We start from the raw sequence: 18,251 nt of genomic DNA, 5'->3' as shown, positions 1-18,251 counted from the left end.
ATGCAGCAGTGGTGGTGTGGAGGGTGCTGACGTAGTTCAGGGAATGTGGTCCATGTACAGCAGTGATGGTGTGGAGGGTGCTGACGTAGTTCGGGGAATGTGGTCTGTGTGCAGTGGTGCTGATGTAATTCATGGAACGTGGTCCATGTACAGCAGTACTGGTGCGACGTGTGCGGACGTAGCTCATAATATGGTCTATTTGAAGCTTTGCAGGTTTGGAGGGGGCAAATGTAGTTCTGGGAGTGTGATGTGTGTTAAGCAGTGTTGGTATGGAGTATACTGATGTAGCTGTGTTTGTTGCCAGGTACGAGGTCCATCTCGCACCAACCCTGGAGTCATAATAGATGACCTTCTGTCGCCCTGTTCTCCTGGAGATCCAGGTGCAATTGAGATGACTTGGATGGAAGTAGCCAGTGATAAGCTGCTGGAGCCTGTAGTGTGCATGGTAAGTAATACGTAGAAAATACAGTAACTACATGTATTAGACAAATTCTATGACCTTAAATGGTCACTGTCATATCCAAAAACGTTTTATATGTTGTTACTGATGGAAATTAAAGCCCTTTTGTAATATGGTTGTTTACATTTTTTAAATATTAAATATCATACCCGCTTAATTTGCAGATGACACAGGAGGGCGCAGGGGCTAGACCGATTTTATTATTATATTTTTTTTTCATTGGACGCTGCCAAGGCATTTGATAGCGTCGAATGGAACTATCTGTGGGGAGTACTGGGGGCTATGGGGTTCGGACCCAGGTTTCTTTCTTATATTAAACTCCTTTATCATTGCCCGACTGCCCGTCTTCGGGTTAATGGATGGCTTTCCTAATCATTTGAGTTGAGGAGAGGTACGCGGCAGGGGTGCTCCCTGTCGCCTTTACTCTTTGCATTAGCTATAGAGCCGCTGGCTTGTCTCCTGCGATCCTCACCTGATATAATTGGATTCCGTTATGGCTCCATGGATGAGAGAGTAGTGCTCTACGCAGACGATATGTTGCTATTTTTGTGTGATACCGCTAGATCTCTGACCCCTGCTATGTCTATTATTACCGAGTTTGGTACCTACTCTGGCCTGCTCATTAATTGGGATAAGTTGGTTCTGATGCCCCTGGATCCTTTGCCTAGTATTCCTCAGATAGCCCTCTCTAATATCCAGGTGGTTAAGGAATTTAAATACTTAGGTATTAACATCCCACCCTTTTTACATGATTTTATACCCCGGAATCTGACGCCCCTGCTGGACAAGAGTTCTCAGAAGGTAGCTGTCTGGTGTAAATTGCCGATCTCTAATCTAACAAAAATGGTGCTCATGCCGCAGTTATTATATGTGCTGCAGAACTCACCAGTGTGGATAGCCATGACTTACATTTATAGGATACAGCGGCTTTTCAGACAGTTGGTGTGGGGGGGGGGGGGGGGGGATGGGGCGACTGCCAGGATCAAACTTGAGACACTACAAAGGGGAAAAACTTCAGGTGGGCTAGCGTTACCTAATCCCTGGTTGTATTTCCTTGCCTCACAGATACATCAGATTAGAGGGTGGGCGAAGATATCTCTCCTGGGTCCTATGGGTCGGTTGTTTATGGCCAGACATGGAGGGAGGGTGCCATTGCATATTCTAGAGATTGGAGCCCTGACCAGACCTCCGGATTCCTCTCTCACTACCCAACTCCTTTGCAAGCTTTGGGGCCACGCGCGTAAATTACTGGGTCTTACAAGTTTCATATCGTGTACACCGCTGTGGCGTAACCCGGGCTTGCCAGTTTTCTACTCTTTTGTGGATGCTGGTTATTGGAAGAGGATGGGACTATGTGAAGTGGGGCAGTTGGCTGTACAGGGGGTAGTCCGATCTTTTGAGGACTTGCAGGAGGAGTTTGCTTTACCGCGCACAATGTTTTATCAATACCTGCAACTCCGTCATGTGTACGAAACTCAGAATCGGCTGCAGCTGATGGAGGTGCAAACTAACAGGGTCCTAGAATCTGTAGTTATGAAAAGGGAATCTGCGGGAGTTATTTCTTGGCTGTACGATGAGCTCTTGAGTTTTTACCATGAACGTTTCCCCTTGACGGTCTGAACTAAGTGGGAGAGAGACCTTGGTGGCTGAGTGACGAGGAATGGTCTATAATCTTGTCGCTTACCCCGTCATTGTCCCTGTCGGAGGCTAACAGGCTGTCACAGTTGTTCTTTTTGCACAGGGTGTATAAGACCCCACTGTTCTTACATAATGTAGGTGTTCGGTTTGACTCTGCCTGCCCTAGGTGTGGGGAGCTGGATGCTCACCTGCTTCACATGGTGTGGGCATGGCCCGTTTTAGATGCCTATTGGGCTGATGTGATACGCCTTTTCAGGGATGTTTTATGGGGTTACACTGCTTAGAGAACCTAAGGTATGCTTACTTGGCCTTTATTGGATGTGATAGGGAACCTTCCATGAGAGAGGTGGGGATCTTACGTGTGCTGTACCAAGCCAGGAAACTCATTGCGCAGTACTGGATTAGACCGGCTCCTCAGGGTGTCGCTGATCTTATTAAAAGATCATGGCAGATAGTACGCTTGGAGAAAGGGATATATATTAAACGTAAAGTGGAACGGAAATTTGATGGTATTTGCAGACCCTGGGTACACCATTTTGACCCCACCCGATGACTGGTTCGTAATTGCTTGTGAGCCCTCAGACTGTGTTTGCCATGGTATGATTGGGCTTATATTCTGGGGATTTCTGTATGTGGCTTCACTCTCTTTTTTTCCTTGTCTGCCCTTTTATTTCTTTCCTCCTCTGGTGGCTTTGTTGGAGTGCCTGTAGGTACCGCTTGCTAGGGTTGTGTGTGCTGGGGGGTAAGGGAGTATTTCCATTGGGATATATGTATATTCAAACCTCTGGTTTACTACTTGTGCGTATTCCTGATGCTGCAGAAGGAAGAGACGGAATGTTTGTATGTACGGTGGGTGGGGGGGTTACTGTTGGGGAAATGTTTTTGTATGTTTAAAAATGGTTAAAATGTTAATAAAAAATATGATTAAAAAAATCATACCCGCTCAGTCCTGGGTGCTATCAGCAGCCAGGACCCATGGCTAATGCTAGATATTGGCGTCGAAGGGTACATTCCCACACGGCGTATTTGCTGCTGCGTATTTTATTTTCTCTGTTGAAGTCAATGGGTAGGAAAATACGCAGCACCAAATACGCAGCAAAATACACTGTGTGGGAACGTACCCTAAAAGTGCTGAAATCTGTTGGCAGCTCAGTGGAGCTGATCAGGACCATCTCGGGGAAATCACGATGTCCTGATCAGCTGTACGGACAGAGGGAAGTCTTCTTCCCTGCCATCCGATCGGCGCTCCTATGCTGCAGCCAGCTATTGCAGGCTGGAGCAATAGAGACGATAACACTGATCAATGCTATGCTATGGCATAGCATTGAACAGTGTATACAATCCAAGGATTGCAAGTAATAGTTCCCTATGGGGATTAAAAAATTGTGTTAGTGTTAAATGTGAATTAACCCCTTCCGTAATATAAGTTTGAATCCCCCCCCCCCTTTTCCCATTTTTAAAATATAATTATGTAAACAAAAAAATATAAACATGTGGTATTGCCACATGCGTAAATGTCCGAACTATTAGAATATAATGTTAATTTAATCGCACGGTCAATGGCGAGAATTGTCAAGAATTGCATATTTTTGATCGCTTCTAATACCAAAAAAAATGAATAAAAAGCGATTAAAAAGTCCCATCAAAACAAAAATAGTATCACTAAAAACTTAAGACCATAGCACAAAAATGAGCCCACATACGTCCCCGTATACAGAAAAATAAAGAAGTGATAGGGGTCAGAAGAGGTCAATTTTGAACATAATAATTTTTATACAAAAATGTATAATTTTTTTTTTAAAGTAGGAAAATAAAACAAAACCTATATAAGGGTGGGTCCACACCACCGTTTCCATGTACGGTTTCATATTTGAAACCGTATGCAACCGTATCGAAAACCGTATCCATAGACAATGCTTTGAAAACCATATGCAACCTGATGCATCCCATTGCATGCGGTTTGTTTTTAATTCGTTGTTACTCTACCACAGTTTTTTGACCAGGTGAAAAATCGTATTGTAACCAAATATGGTTTTTGTAACATAAAAGTCTATGAGAACCGTATGTGTGTACGGCTTAATCCGGTTTTCCCCTATATGGTTTTTAACTTTGCACATGCGCATTTTCGATTCTAAAGTCACACCCACAAAAATCCTAAAACCGGATTTGATGTAATTGTTAAAAACCCTATGCAATCGCATGCAACTGGACACAAAATTTTCAAACCGTATACAGTTAAAAACAGTCTACGGGTTCTTTTTAAGCACATGGTTGCATACAGTTGGGTCAGTTTTGAGGAATACAGTTTTGACCGTGGGGACAAACTGTGGTGTAAACCCACCCCTAAGTTTGGTATCGTTCTAATCGTATCGACCTTGAGAATAGATATAATATCTCATTTGTACTGAAAAATGCACTGCATAGAAATGTAAGCACCCAAAAGTTGCTAAATAGCTTTTTTTTTTTTTTTTTTCCCACATTTTTTTTTTTTCATTTCGCTGTAAATTTGGTGGTAAAATGAGTGATGTAATTTCAGAAGTACAGTTGGTGGTGCAAAAAAGAGGCATTATATGGATCTGTAAGTGGAAAATTGAAAGCATTATGGCTTTTAAAAGATGAAGAGATAAAAACAAGTGCAAAAAAAAAGTCCTTAACCCCTTAAGGACCAAGCCCATTTTCACCTTAACCCCTTAAGGACTCAGCCCATTTTGGCCTTAAGGACTCAGACAATTTAATTTTAACGTTTTCATTTTTTCCTCCTCGCCTTCTAAAAATCATAACTCTTTTATATTTTCATCCACAGACTAGTATGAGGGCTTGTTTTTTGCATGACCAGTTGTCCTTTGTAATGACATCACTCATTATATCATAAAATGTATGGCGCAACCAAAAAAACACTATTTTTGTGGGGAAATTAAAACGAAAAATGCAATTTTGCTAATTTTGGAAGGTTTTGTTTTCACGCCGTACAATTTATGGTAAAAATGATGTGTGTTCTTTATTCTGAGGGTAAATACGATTAAAATGATACCCATTATTATATACTTTTATATTATTGTTGCGCTTAAAAAAAATCACAAACTTTTTAACCAAATTAGTACGTTTATAATCCCTTTATTTTGATGACCTCTAACTTTTTTATTTTTCCGTATAAGTGGCGGTATGGGGGCTCATTTTTTGCGCCATGATCTGTACTTTTTTTTTGATACCACATTTGCATATAAAAAACTTTTAATAAATTTTTTATAATTTTTTTTTAATAAAATGTATTAAAAAAGTAGGAATTTTGGACTTTTTTTTATTTTTTTTCGTTCACGCCGTTCACCGTACGGGATCATTAACATTTTATTTTAATAGTTCGAACATTTACGTACGCGGCGATACCAAATATGTCTATAAAAAATGTTTTTTACGCTTTTTGGGGGTAAAATAGGAAAAAACGGACGTTTTACTTTTTTATTGGGGGAGGGGATTTTTCACTTTTTTTTTACTTTTAAAACCGTAGTCAAGCGGCAGAATCATTGATCACTGGTTTCTTATGAGAAACCGGTGATCAATGTAAAAGATCAGTGTGTGCAGTGTTATAGGTCCCAATGGGAGCTATAACACTGCAAAAAAAAAAAGTGGATAAAGATAATTTAACCCTTCCCTTATTAAAAGTTTGAATCACCCCCCTTTTCCCATAAAAAAAAAAACAAAACAGTGTAAATAAAAATAAACATGTGGTATCGCCGCGTGCGGAAATGTCCGAATTATAAAAATATATCTTTAATTAAACCGCACGGTCAATGGCGTGCGCGCAAAAAAATTCCAAAGTCCAAAATAGTGCATTTTTGGTCACTTTTTATATCATGAATCAATAAGTCCTATCAATGCAAAAATGGTACCGCTAAAAACTTCAGATCACGGTACAAAAAATGAGCCCTCATACCGCCCCATATGCAGAAAAAAAAAGTTATAGGAATCAGAAGATGACAATTTTAAACGTATAAATTTTCCTGCATGTAGTTTTGATTTTTTCACGAAGTACGACAAAATCAAACCTACATAAGTAGGGTATCATTTTAACAGTATGGACCTACAGAATAAAAAGGTGTCATTTTTACCGAAAAATGTACTGTGCAGAAACGGAAGCCCCCAAAAATTACAAAACGGCGTTTTATTTTCAATTTTGTCTCACATTGATTTTTTTTTTTCCGTTTCGCCGTAGATTTTTGGGTAAAATGACTGACGTCATTACAAAGTAGAATTGGTGGCGAAAAAGTAAACAATCATATGGATTTTTAGGTGAAAGATTGAAAGAGTTATGATTTTTTAAAGGTAAGGAGGAAAAAACGAAAATGCAAAAACAGAAAAAACCCGGGTCCTTAAGAGGTTAACACCCCACAGGTGTTTCACGACTTTTCGTTAAAGTTGGATGTGTAAATGGAATATATATTTTTTCCACTAATATGCTGGTTTTCCCCCAAATTTAACGTTTTTTTAAGGGGTAATAGGAGAAAATGCCCCCACAATTTGTAACCCCATCTTTTCTGAGTATGGAAATACCCCATGTGTTGACGTCAAGTGCTCTGCTGTCGCACTACAATGCTCAGAAGAGAAGGAGTCACATTTGGCTTTTGGAAAGCAAGTTTTGCTGAAATGGTTTTTGGGGGGCATGTCGCATTTAGGAAGCCCCTATGGTGCCAGAAGAGCGCAAAAAAAAAAACACTATTTTGGAAACTACACCCCTCAAGAAACGTAACAAGGGGGGGGGTACAGTGAGCCTTAACACCCCCAGGTGTTTCACGACTTTTAAGTCGGATGTGTAAATGAAAACTAAAATGCATTTTTTTCCCCAAATACGAGAAAATGCCCCCCAAAATTTGTAACCTTGTTTCATCGGAGTATAGAAATATCCAATGTCTGGATGTAAAGTGCTCTGCGGGCGAACTACAATGCTCAGAAGAGGAGGAGCGCCATTGGGCTGTTGGGGAGAGAATTTGTCTGGAATTCAAGTCGGGGGGCTTTGTGCGTTTACAAAGCCCTCATGGTGCCAGAACAGTGGACCCCCCCCCCCCACGTGACCCTATTCCGGAAACGACACCCCTCACAGAATGTAACAAGGGGTTTGACAGACTTTTGGAACTGTGGGCTGTGCAAATAAAAAAATGTATTTTTCATTTTCATGGACCACTGTTAAAAAAAACATCTGTCAGATACCTGTGGGGTGTAAATGCTCACTGCAACCCCCTTGTTACATTCCTTGAGGGATGTAGTTTCCAAAATGGGGTCACATGTGGGGAGGTTCCATTGTTCTGGCACCATGGGGGCTTTGTAAACACACATGGCCTTCAATTACAGCCAAATTCTCTCTCCAAAAGCCCAATGGTGCTCCTTCTCTTCTGAGCATTGTAGTGTGTGCCAGCAGAGCACTTTATGTCCACACATGGGGTATTTATATACTCAGGAAAAAAGCCTTCCAAAATTTGTAACCCCATTTCTTCTATTACCCCTTTTGAAAATGAAAAACACCAGCATTTTAGTGAAAAAATTAAAAAATTTCATTTTTACGTCCAACTTTAACAAAAATTCTTCAAACACCTGTGGGGTGTTAAGGCTCACTATAACCCTTGTTCCGTTCCGTTCCGTTAGGGGTGTAGTTTACAAAATGGGGTCACATGTGTAATTTTTTTATTTGTGCATATGTCAGAACCGCTGTAACAATCAGCCACCCCTGGGCAAATCATCTCAAATGTACATGGTGCTCTCGCTCCTGAGCTTTGTTGTGCGCCCGATTCTACGTCCACATATGGGGTATTGCCATACTCGGTAGAATTTGCGTTACAGATTTTGGGGGTCTTTTTTCCCTTTTATCTCTTGTGAAAATGAAAAGTATGGGACAACACCAGCATGTTAGTGTAAAAAAAAATAAATAAATTTTTTACACTAACAGGCTGGTGTAGCCCCCAACTTTACCTTTTCATAACGGGTAAAAGGAGAAAAAGCCCCTCAATTTCTACCGAGTACGGAAATACCCCATATGTGGCCCTAAACTGTTGCCTTGAAATACGACAGGGCTCCAAAGTGAGAGAAGCGCCATGCGCATTTGAGGCCTAAATTAGGGACTTGCATAGGGGGGGGGGACATAAGGGTATTCTATGCCAGTGATTCCCAAACAGGGTGCCTCCAGCTGTTGCAAAACTCACAGCATGCCTGGACAGTCAGTGGCTGTCCGGCAATACTGGGAGTTGTTGTTTTGCAACAACTGGAGGCTCCGTTTTGGAAACACTGCCATACCAGATGTTTTCATTTTTATTGGGGGGAGGTAACTGTGTAGGGGTATGTGTATATGTAGTGTTTTTTACTTTTAATTGTGTTAGTGTAGTGTTTTTAGGGTACAGTCACACTGCGGGAGCAAGTTTTCCGCTAGGAGTTTGAGCTGCAGGGGAAAATTCTCTGTAAACCTCTGCTGTGTGAATGTACCTCCAGCTGTTGCCAAACTACAACTTCCAGCATGCCCTTTTGGTTGTCTGTGCATGCTGTGGGTTGTAGTTATGCATCAGCTGGAGGCAAACTGGTTGCGAAACACTGAGTTAGGTCACAAACCCTGTTTCCCAACCAGTGTTCCTTCAGCTACAACTACAACTCTCAGCATGCACTGACAGCCAAAGAGATGACTCCTGGACAAAGCTGCATGAGCAGACACACCAATCGCCCCTTTCCCCTGAGAGGATTTCTAACACTGTGAGCTAATGAAAAAAATGTATTTTTATAATAAATATAGGTGACAGAGGCATACAAATGACATGTACATGGTCAGGATTACGTACTGAGTAACATTTTTATTTTTGTGTGGGATCTGACAAGTATGCTTTAACCAAACTGACTTTCTATCTTCACAGTCTGATATGCTGAGATCTCTGGCCACCACGCGGCCTACCGTCAACTCGGAGGATCTTCTAAAAGTGAAGAAATTTACAGAAGACTTTGGGCAGGAGGGATAAGGTGCACTACAAGGGGTGGGTGCATCGGGTGTGCTTTATGTTCTAAGTGCCCCCCATCAATAACATCACAGGAAATTGCAGGCTCTGGCCACTTTCTTCAATATCTTGGACTCCTACCCTCCCTTTGGGCCCTGCACGGCCTGGGAGGCACCACCTACCTACAGAGGTTTACATTCATCAGTCACCAGACCTTCAATGTGATGGCCTTCCCTGTACCCTCTCCCCTCTAACAAACTGCTGGGGCCTCCAACCTTCCCTCATTGCCTGACTTACAATTACAACTGACTTCTAATTGACTGTAATGTCCCTTTCCTTTCAGTCCCCCCTTGGCAGCATTGGCAGGTTTGTTTCAATATACTGTCGCTGCCAGACCCTCTTACTCCCACTGTCCATATCTTTTCCCCTATTTCCCTGCCAGTACCTGATGTGTGCATTACTGGGGATGAGTGAGTGTTCAGCTATGTAAATATATCTTCTTTTCTCTCTCTTTCAAATCACGTTCTATGTCTGATGCTCATTCTTAAATAAAGCTGCTCCTGAACTGCTATCTGTGCCAACAGCAGAGGGGCAACCATTCAAACTCTGGAGGGTCAAAATGTATTTACTTCTATCAGCACTGCTCATGTTTTTAGGATCACAGACTTCTATTGATGCTTGGATCTAAACATCAAGGTTGTATGTCTTTAGGAGCAAATGCTTCTATTCATCCTTGTTTCCCTAGGCTAGGGTTTCCCAAACAGGATGCCTCCAGCTGTTGCAAATCTACAACTCCCAGCATGCCCAGACAGCCGAAGGCAAATACACCCCCTTATATGTAGCAAGGCACTTTTATACCAGTTTTCTGGTGGTATCACGTTTGTTTCATTTTGCACAAAATATGGCAACTTTCTACCTTTTTGAGTTAGAGGGGCCTACAGCAGGACACAAAGTGTACCTATCATTTTTAATAAGCTGCCTGGAGTTGTAAGCTTAATCCTTCAGAGTGCTCACTGGGTGATTTTAGTTCTCTCCCTTCCACTGTACAAAGCTATTTCTCATTCTTTCAGTTTCAGAGAGCGGGACAAAGGATGAGCTGTTTGCCAGTAATACACATGCCAGCACAACAGTAGTCCTTCCTACTATGCCATAATGTAGGGGACATTTATCAAACCTGTGCAGAGTTGTCCATAGCAACCAGTGAGATTATTTCTTACATGTTTAACAAGGCCTCTGACAAATGAAAGATGCCATCTGGTTGCTATGGGGCACAGGTTCAGACTTGAGCTATGTTTCTGGGGTAAAGAGTCATAATTTTTTGGAAAATGAAGATTTCCACATATGTTATGAATCACACAGGATATCTCACATGGAGGAAAGTTAAGGACAGTACCCATTTAGGGTGCGTTCACACGCTGTTTCTAGCAGCGGGTTGCCCTACCATTGATTTGAATGGGTCCACAAAGAGTCCGCAATAGTGTAAAATTTGCGGACTGTCCGCGGACCCATTTAAATCAATGGTAGCATAACTCGCAGCGGGAAACTCGCTACTAGCGTGTGAATGCACCCTTAAAGGGGTACTCCCATGGAAAACTTTTTATCAATGGTGCCAGAAAGTTAAACAGATTTGTAAATCACTTCTATTAAAAAATCTCAATCCTTCCAGTACTTATTAGGGGCTGTATACTAAAGAGAAATCCAAAAAAGAAATGCATGACCACTGATGACATGACCACAGTGCTCTCTGCTGTCCATTTTAGGAACTATCCAGTGCAGCATATGTTTGCTATGGGGATTTTCTCCTGCTTGGATAGTTCCTGAAATGGACAGCAGAGAGCACTGTGGTAACAACATCAGAGGAAATGCATTTCTTTTTTGGATTTCTCTTTAGTATACATCCCCTAAAAAGTACTGGAAGGATTAAGATTTTTTAATAGAAGCGATTTACAAATCTGTTTAACTTTCTGGCACCAGTTGATTTAAAAAAAAAAAAAAAAAAGTTTCCATGGGAGTACCCCTTTTAAAGCATTTCTTCAACTATAGCCATCACTTCATTCTGTGGTTCCATTATGTCATCATTTCTTTACATAGCATTATTCTGCAGCACTGAATGGAGCTTGTCATCACATTGGTCCCTGTCCCCATTGGGGCTCACAATCTATATTCTAAAATAAGCTTGTCAGTGCCATTTTTGACATACGTGGAGGAAACCCACATACCGTATTTATCGGGGTATACCACTCACCGGCCTATAACACGCACCCTCATTTTACCAAGGATATTTGGGTAAAAAAAGTTTACCCAAATATCCATGGTAAAATGAGGGTGCGTGTGTGCACGTGTATACCCCGATACACCCCCAGGAAAGGCAGGGGGAGAGAGGCCGTCGCTGCCCGCTTCTCTCCCCCTGCCTTTCCTGGGGTCTAGAGCCCTGCTGCCGGCCCTTCTCTCCCCTTGGCTATCGGCGCCACTGCCCGTTCTGTCCCCCTGACTATCGGTGCCGGCGCCGATAGCCAGGGGGAGAGAAGGGGCAGCAGCACCCATTGCTGGCGCCGCTGCCCTGTTGCCTCCCCCCCCCCCCCATCCCCGGTTGCATAATTACCTGTTGCCGGGGTCGGGTCTGCGCTGCTTCAGGCCTCCGGTGTGTCCCCCCTGCGTCGTTGCTATGCACTGCGCGGCGCACTGACGTCATGTGCCGCGACGTGCAGCGCATAGCTACGACGCAGGGGACGCACACCGGAGGCCTGAAGCAGCGCGGACCAGACCCCGGCAACAGATAATTATGCAACCGGGGATGGGGGGAAGCAACGGGCAGCGGCGCCGGCAATGGGTGCCGCTGCCCCTTCTCTCCCCCTGGCTATAGGTGCCGGCACAGATAGTCAGGGGGACAGAACGGGCAGCGGCGCCGATAGCCAGGGGAGAGAAGGGCCGGCAGCAGGGCTCTAGACCCCAGGAAAGGCAGGGGGAGAGAAGCGGGCAGCGACTGCCTCTCACCCCTGCCTTTCCTGGGGGTGTATCGGCGTAGAACACGCACATAGACTTTAGGCTAAAAATTTTAGCCTAAAAAGTCCGTGTTATATGCCGATAAATACGGTAAATATAAGAAGTACCTCATCTGCTTTTGTTAATGTGTTATTTGTGTATAGCGCACAGGTTTGAGGCTATATGTGATTCATGTTGCAATTACCTGTCCAGATAGAGGACTTGATATGTGAATGTCTCTTTAGCGGTCAGCCTCTGCCTTCAGGAACATTCTTGATAGTTTGTAAACAATCATACAATGCATGTAGCGAACCTGGAAGTCCACTACAGTGAATACGCTGCATTACAAAACCAGAGCAATGCATCTGTAACATAAGGCATATCTACACAAGCAACATTAAAAGGAATACTTAGAGTACCTTTCACCAAACTAGACTTTTAATATATTGTTCCTTATGTAATTGTAAGACACTTTGCTATTTACTTGCTGTTTTAAAATTCTTAACCTTTATATGTTTTTAATGTAATTGAAAAAAATGGCCACTAGGTGGCTCTGTTCTGTCCCCTGATGCAAGTCAAACAGTTAGTTTGGTCTCCTCCCTGCCTGGCACACACCCTTACACAATGTGAGCAAAGGGAAAGGTATTATACAGAGCTTTTTAAAGCTCAGAATTTTTTTTTAAAGGGCCAGAGGGGTGTTAGGAGTAGTTAGGGAATATAATCTGAGTTAGTTTAGAAAATTATGGTTTGAGGACAGGTACTCTTTAAAGCAGAGAGGGTTCTGTTGCCTGAATCCATCACTGGCAGATTCAACCAACTATGGTGGCCTCCCAACTCTCCACCAATAGATGTTAGTGTAGAGAAGAGTTACACGCATTTGATAACGACCAATCCTTTTGTTCAAATCAGAGCAGTCTGGCTGTGGCTTATCCCTCCCCAAAGAGAACACATACATGTTAAGTCAATAGTTAGTAAAAATCTACCGCCACCATAACAGATCCTCTTTACTCACTCACACTGGGTTATGTTGTTTTGATAGTATGGGAAAAATGTATCAAAACCTGTGCAATCAAATAGTTTTATTTTTCTAGGCCTTTTTAAAAAATAAAAGAAGCGATCTGGCTGTCCTGAAACCAATTAATATTGTAACTTGAGGGACCACTGTACACATTCAGGCTAGGAGTAAGTTAAAAATTTAAGGAAAAGAAAAATGAGATATTGATGATGGTATTATATCTTTGTGTGTCTGTTCATTTTAAGTTGCTATCATCTTCTTTCACATTGTGAATTCTCCTGACTAGAGAGCAGTACATTGTGGGAGCTCAAGGTTCAGCTACATAGATGACATGTCTGACAGTGACATGCAGAGAAACCAAACTGGATGTCAATGAAGAAGAGACGTTATACAGTCCAAAATAACCAAGGGCCAACTGAGCGTGCATTCTGCTGGTATTATTCAACCGTCTATTCTGGATTCTAGTGATTCATAACTGAATAAAGAAGAAAGTTTATTTTTTAATCCATATCACCAATTTTGAAATATGTAAGTTATATAAATTAAGAACGATCTGGTGCCAGAAAGTTAAGCAGATTTGTAAATTACTTATATAAAAAAATCTTAATCCTTCCAGTACTTATTAGCTGCTGAATACTACAGAGGCAATTCTTTTCTTTTTGGAACACAGTGCTCTCTGCTGACATCACAACCACAGTGCTCTCTGCTGACATCTCTGTCCATTTTACAAACTGTCCAGAGCAGCATATGTTTGCTATGGGGATTTTCTCCTACTCTGGACAGTTCCTAAAATGGACAGAGATGTCAGCAGAGAGCACTGTGCTCGTGGTGTCAGCAGAGAGCTCTGTGTTCCAAAAAGAAAATAATTTCCTCTGTAGTATTCAGCAGCTAATAAGTACTGGAAGGATTAAGATTTTTTTAAAAGAAGTAATTTACAAATCTGTTTAACTTTCTGGCACCAGTTGATTTAAAAAAAAAAAATAATAATAATAATTCAACCAGAGTACCCCTTTAAACAGATTTGTAAGTACTTAGTAGCGGCTGTATACTACAGAGGAAATTCTTTTCTTTTTGGATTTCTTCTGTCACAACCACAGTGCTCTCTGCTGACACCTCTGTCCATGTCAGGAACTGTCCAGAGCGGGAACAAATCCCCATAGCAAACATATGCTGCTCTGGACAGTTGCTAAAATGGACAGAGGTGTCAGCAGAGAGCACTGTGGTTGTGACAGAAAAGAAATCCTAAAAGAGAAAAACTTCTGTAGTATACAGCCACTAAGTAGTACTGGAAGGATTAAGAATTTTTAATAGAAGTAATTTACAAATCTGTTTAACTTTCTGCACCAGTTTATTTGAAAAAAAAATAAAATAAAAAAAAGTTTTCCACTGTAGTACTCCTTTAATGGGATAATTTTTCCAAAATGGTGCTTTGGAGGCTGCCGTCAGCAGCTGGTGCAATCTTAATAGATTCCTCATCCAAAATCTAAATGTTTTCAACCAGGAACTTATGAAGACACCATCTGTGTGAGAACACATCTAGAAAGAATAGGGCAGCTACAATTTGCTTTTTTAATGTTTTGCAGAAACTCCATCCACAATCTCAGGGAAAGCTGGTACATGGTGACAATTTACAGTTTATATTAACTAATAAAAATATTTTTTTTTTAAACTGGGCATTAAAAAATCTGCAGCAGCATTTTATGCTCCATATTAGTGTATTTACAGTAAATGCCCATGCACACTACAGAATTCCGCTTGGAAATTTTAGTGCAGCAGAGTCCCATTGCTGTCAATGGTATGGTCACTCAGTGCTGCTGAAATTCACCTGCGGAAAGAATAAAAATGTTGATTCTTTTGTGGGAATACAGAGCAGAATGCAGTGCTGTCTATGAACAATTCCATAGTGTGCAGAAACCCAAACAGATGAACAATAATGCAGATATGAAATGAATCGTGGCACTCACCATCTAACTGCACGATTCCTTTCATACCTGCATTATTGTTGAGCTATTGTTTATCGTCAGAGCACCACATAGCAGCATTGTAGCGGAGAGTTCAGCAGATGTCTATACTAATGACTGTGATTTGTGCACACCTGAGAGGTGCCAGAGACCGTTCTGTACATTGGACTGTATAGACCCAGAGTTCCTGGTGGAATTCTGCAAATATTCCGACATGCCGGAGAATAAAAACACTTGTCCATTACAGAGCAGAAGAAGATCTGTTCAGAACTCCTTTACATGACCGATTCTGTTATCTGCTGGAGATTTCCTATGTGCATTGCCCCATCAGACCAAAAAAAGCAGGTATGGAATATATTATGAAATCACAGCTGCACTCCAGCCGCGGTGCACCATTTCTTTACTGTATAGAAACTGTATTGATTCCTTTACATTTGTCATTATGATACTGCAGACACAACAGTAGTGCCAAAGGGAAAAAAATACTTCAGTCATTAACATCCATCCAGTTAACATTTACAAAGGTCCGGGGATCCATTTTATCAACATAAAGGACTCCGTCCAAATGGTCCATCTCATGCTGGGTAACCCGGGCAGCCCAGCCTTGTGCCTTCCAGCTGGTATGTTCTCCCTTTTCATTCAGGCCTATAGGGAAATAACACAGTGAATATGAGCACAGCCTCAATGTAGCAGTCTAGAGGGCAACAGCTGATGGGTACTGGCAATGCCTCCCAAGGGTTAAGGTCACAGAGGTCCAACCCCCAAAGAAAGAATGCTGTGTGAGTGCATATAAGTATTGTCTGTGTGTGGGTAAGCTGTGTGTGTAAAATGTCTTTTTCAGTCACCTCCAGAGCTGTAGTCACTATTCTGCTGTTACATCAACTCTAATCCTCCAGAGCTGTAGTCACTATTCTGCTGTTACATCAACTGTAATCCTCCAGAGCTGTAGTCACTATTCTGCTGTTACATCAACTGTAATCCTCCAGAGCTGTAATCACTATTCTGCTGTTACATCAACTCTAATCCTCCAGAGCTGTAGTCACTATTCTGCTGTTACATCAACTGTAATCCTCCAGAGCTGTAGTCACTATTCTGCTGTTACATCAACTGTAATCCTCCAGAGCTGTAATCACTATTCTGCTGTTACATCAACTATAATCCTCCAGAGCCGTAGTCACTATTCTGCTGTTACATCAACTCTAATCCTCCAGAGCCGTAGTCACTATTCTGCTGTTACATCAACTCTAATCCTCCAGAGCTGTAGTCACTATTCTGCTGTTACATCAACTCTAATCCTCCAGAGCTGTAGTCACTATTCTGCTGTTACATCAACTCTAATCCTCCAGAGCTGTAGTCACTATTCTGCTGTTACATCAACTGTAATCCTCCAGAGCTGTAATCACTATTCTGCTGTTACATCAACTGTAATCCTCCAGAGCTGTAGTCACTATTCTGCTGTTACATCAACTGTAATCCTCCAGAGCTGTAGTCACTATTCTGCTGTTACATCAACTGTAATCCTCCAGAGCTGTAGTCACTATTCTGCTGTTACATCAACTGTAATCCTCCAGAGCTGTAGTCATTATTCTGCTGTTACATCAACTGTAATCCTCCAGAGCTGTAGTCATTATTCTGCTGTTACATCAACTGTAATCCTCCAGAGCTGTAGTCATTATTCTGCTGTTACATCAACTGTAATCCTCCAGAGCTGTAGTCATTATTCTGCTGTTACATCAACTGTAATCCTCCAGAGCTGTAGTCATTATTCTGCTGTTACATCAACTGTAATCCTCCAGAGCTGTAGTCATTATTCTGCTGTTACATCAACTGTAATCCTCCAGAGCTGTAGTCACTATTCTGCTGTTACATCAACTGTAATCCTCCAGAGCTGTAGTCACTATTCTGCTGTTACATCAACTGTAATCCTCCAGAGCTGTAGTCACTATTCTGCTGTTACATCAACTGTAATCCTCCAGAGCTGTAGTCACTATTCTGCTGTTACATCAACTGTAATCCTCCAGAGCTGTAGTCACTATTCTGCTGTTACATCAACTCTAATCCTCCAGAGCTGTAGTCACTATTCTGCTGTTGCATCAACTGTAATCCTCCAGAGCTGTAGTCACTATTCTGCTGTTACATCAACTGTAATCCTCCAGAGCTGTAGTCATTATTCTGCTGTTACATCAACTGTAATCCTCCAGAGCTGTAGTCATTATTCTGCTGTTACATCAACTGTAATCCTCCAGAGCTGTAGTCACTATTCTGCTGTTACATCAACTATAATCCTCCAGAGCTGTAGTCACTATTCTGCTGTTACATCAACTCTAATCCTCCAGAGCTGTAGTCACTATTCTGCTGTTACATCAACTCTAATCCTCCAGAGCTGTAGTCACTATTCTGCTGTTACATCAACTGTAATCCTCCAGAGCTGTAATCACTATTCTGCTGTTACATCAACTATAATCCTCCAGAGCTGTAGTCACTATTCTGCTGTTACATCAACTGTAATCCTCCAGAGCTGTAGTCACTATTCTGCTGTTACATCAACTGTAATCCTCCAGAGCTGTAGTCACTATTCTGCTGTTACATCAACTGTAATCCTCCAGAGCTGTAGTCATTATTCTGCTGTTACATCAACTGTAATCCTCCAGAGCTGTAGTCATTATTCTGCTGTTACATCAACTGTAATCCTCCAGAGCTGTAGTCATTATTCTGCTGTTACATCAACTGTAATCCTCCAGAGCTGTAGTCATTATTCTGCTGTTACATCAACTGTAATCCTCCAGAGCTGTAGTCATTATTCTGCTGTTACATCAACTGTAATCCTCCAGAGCTGTAGTCATTATTCTGCTGTTACATCAACTGTAATCCTCCAGAGCTGTAGTCATTATTCTGCTGTTACATCAACTGTAATCCTCCAGAGCTGTAGTCATTATTCTGCTGTTACATCAAGTGTAATCCTCCAGAGCTGTAGTCATTATTCTGCTGTTACATTAACTGTAATCCTCCAGAGCTGTAGTCATTATTCTGCTGTTACATCAACTGTAATCCTCCAGAGCTGTAGTCATTATTCTGCTGTTACATCAACTGTAATCCTCCAGAGCTGTAGTCACTATTCTGCTGTTACATCAACTGTAATCCTCCAGAGCTGTAGTCACTATTCTGCTGTTACATCAACTGTAATCCTCCAGAGCTGTAGTCACTATTCTGCTGTTACATCAAATGTAATCCTC

At 41.8% G+C, this 18,251-nt stretch overlaps 2 protein-coding genes across 3 annotated transcripts in view; one reads left to right on the top strand and one right to left on the bottom strand.

The window, feature by feature from the left end:
- The window catches only part of VPS4A (vacuolar protein sorting 4 homolog A), a 44,075-nt gene extending 34,408 nt beyond the window's left edge, over positions 1–9,667 (top strand). The window contains exons 10-12 of one of the 2 annotated variants that reach the window (XR_008845147.1): positions 305–445; positions 6,309–6,418; positions 8,983–9,667. Coding sequence is in view for 1 of the 2 variants with exons in the window: in XM_056525940.1 (XP_056381915.1) it covers positions 305–445; positions 8,983–9,084 (243 nt within the window). In the remaining variant the exon portion in view is untranslated. The remainder of the gene's footprint in view (positions 1–304; positions 446–6,308; positions 6,419–8,982) is intronic. The other variant, XM_056525940.1, reaches the window with a different exon arrangement.
- Positions 9,668–14,313: 4,646 nt separating this feature from the next.
- The window catches only part of COG8 (component of oligomeric golgi complex 8), a 30,980-nt gene continuing 27,042 nt past the window's right edge, over positions 14,314–18,251 (bottom strand). Inside the window, exon 5 of the mRNA XM_056525938.1 lies at positions 14,314–15,663. Within this exon, the coding sequence (XP_056381913.1) occupies positions 15,506–15,663 (158 nt within the window). The 3' untranslated portion in view covers positions 14,314–15,505. The remainder of the gene's footprint in view (positions 15,664–18,251) is intronic.

The sequence above is a fragment of the Hyla sarda genome, chromosome 6, assembly GCF_029499605.1.
Source record: "Hyla sarda isolate aHylSar1 chromosome 6, aHylSar1.hap1, whole genome shotgun sequence".
NCBI classification, from domain to species: Eukaryota; Metazoa; Chordata; class Amphibia; order Anura; family Hylidae; genus Hyla; species Hyla sarda.
The sequence above is the reverse complement of the archived record's forward strand: the minus strand, read 5'-3'. Positions and strand labels throughout refer to the sequence as shown.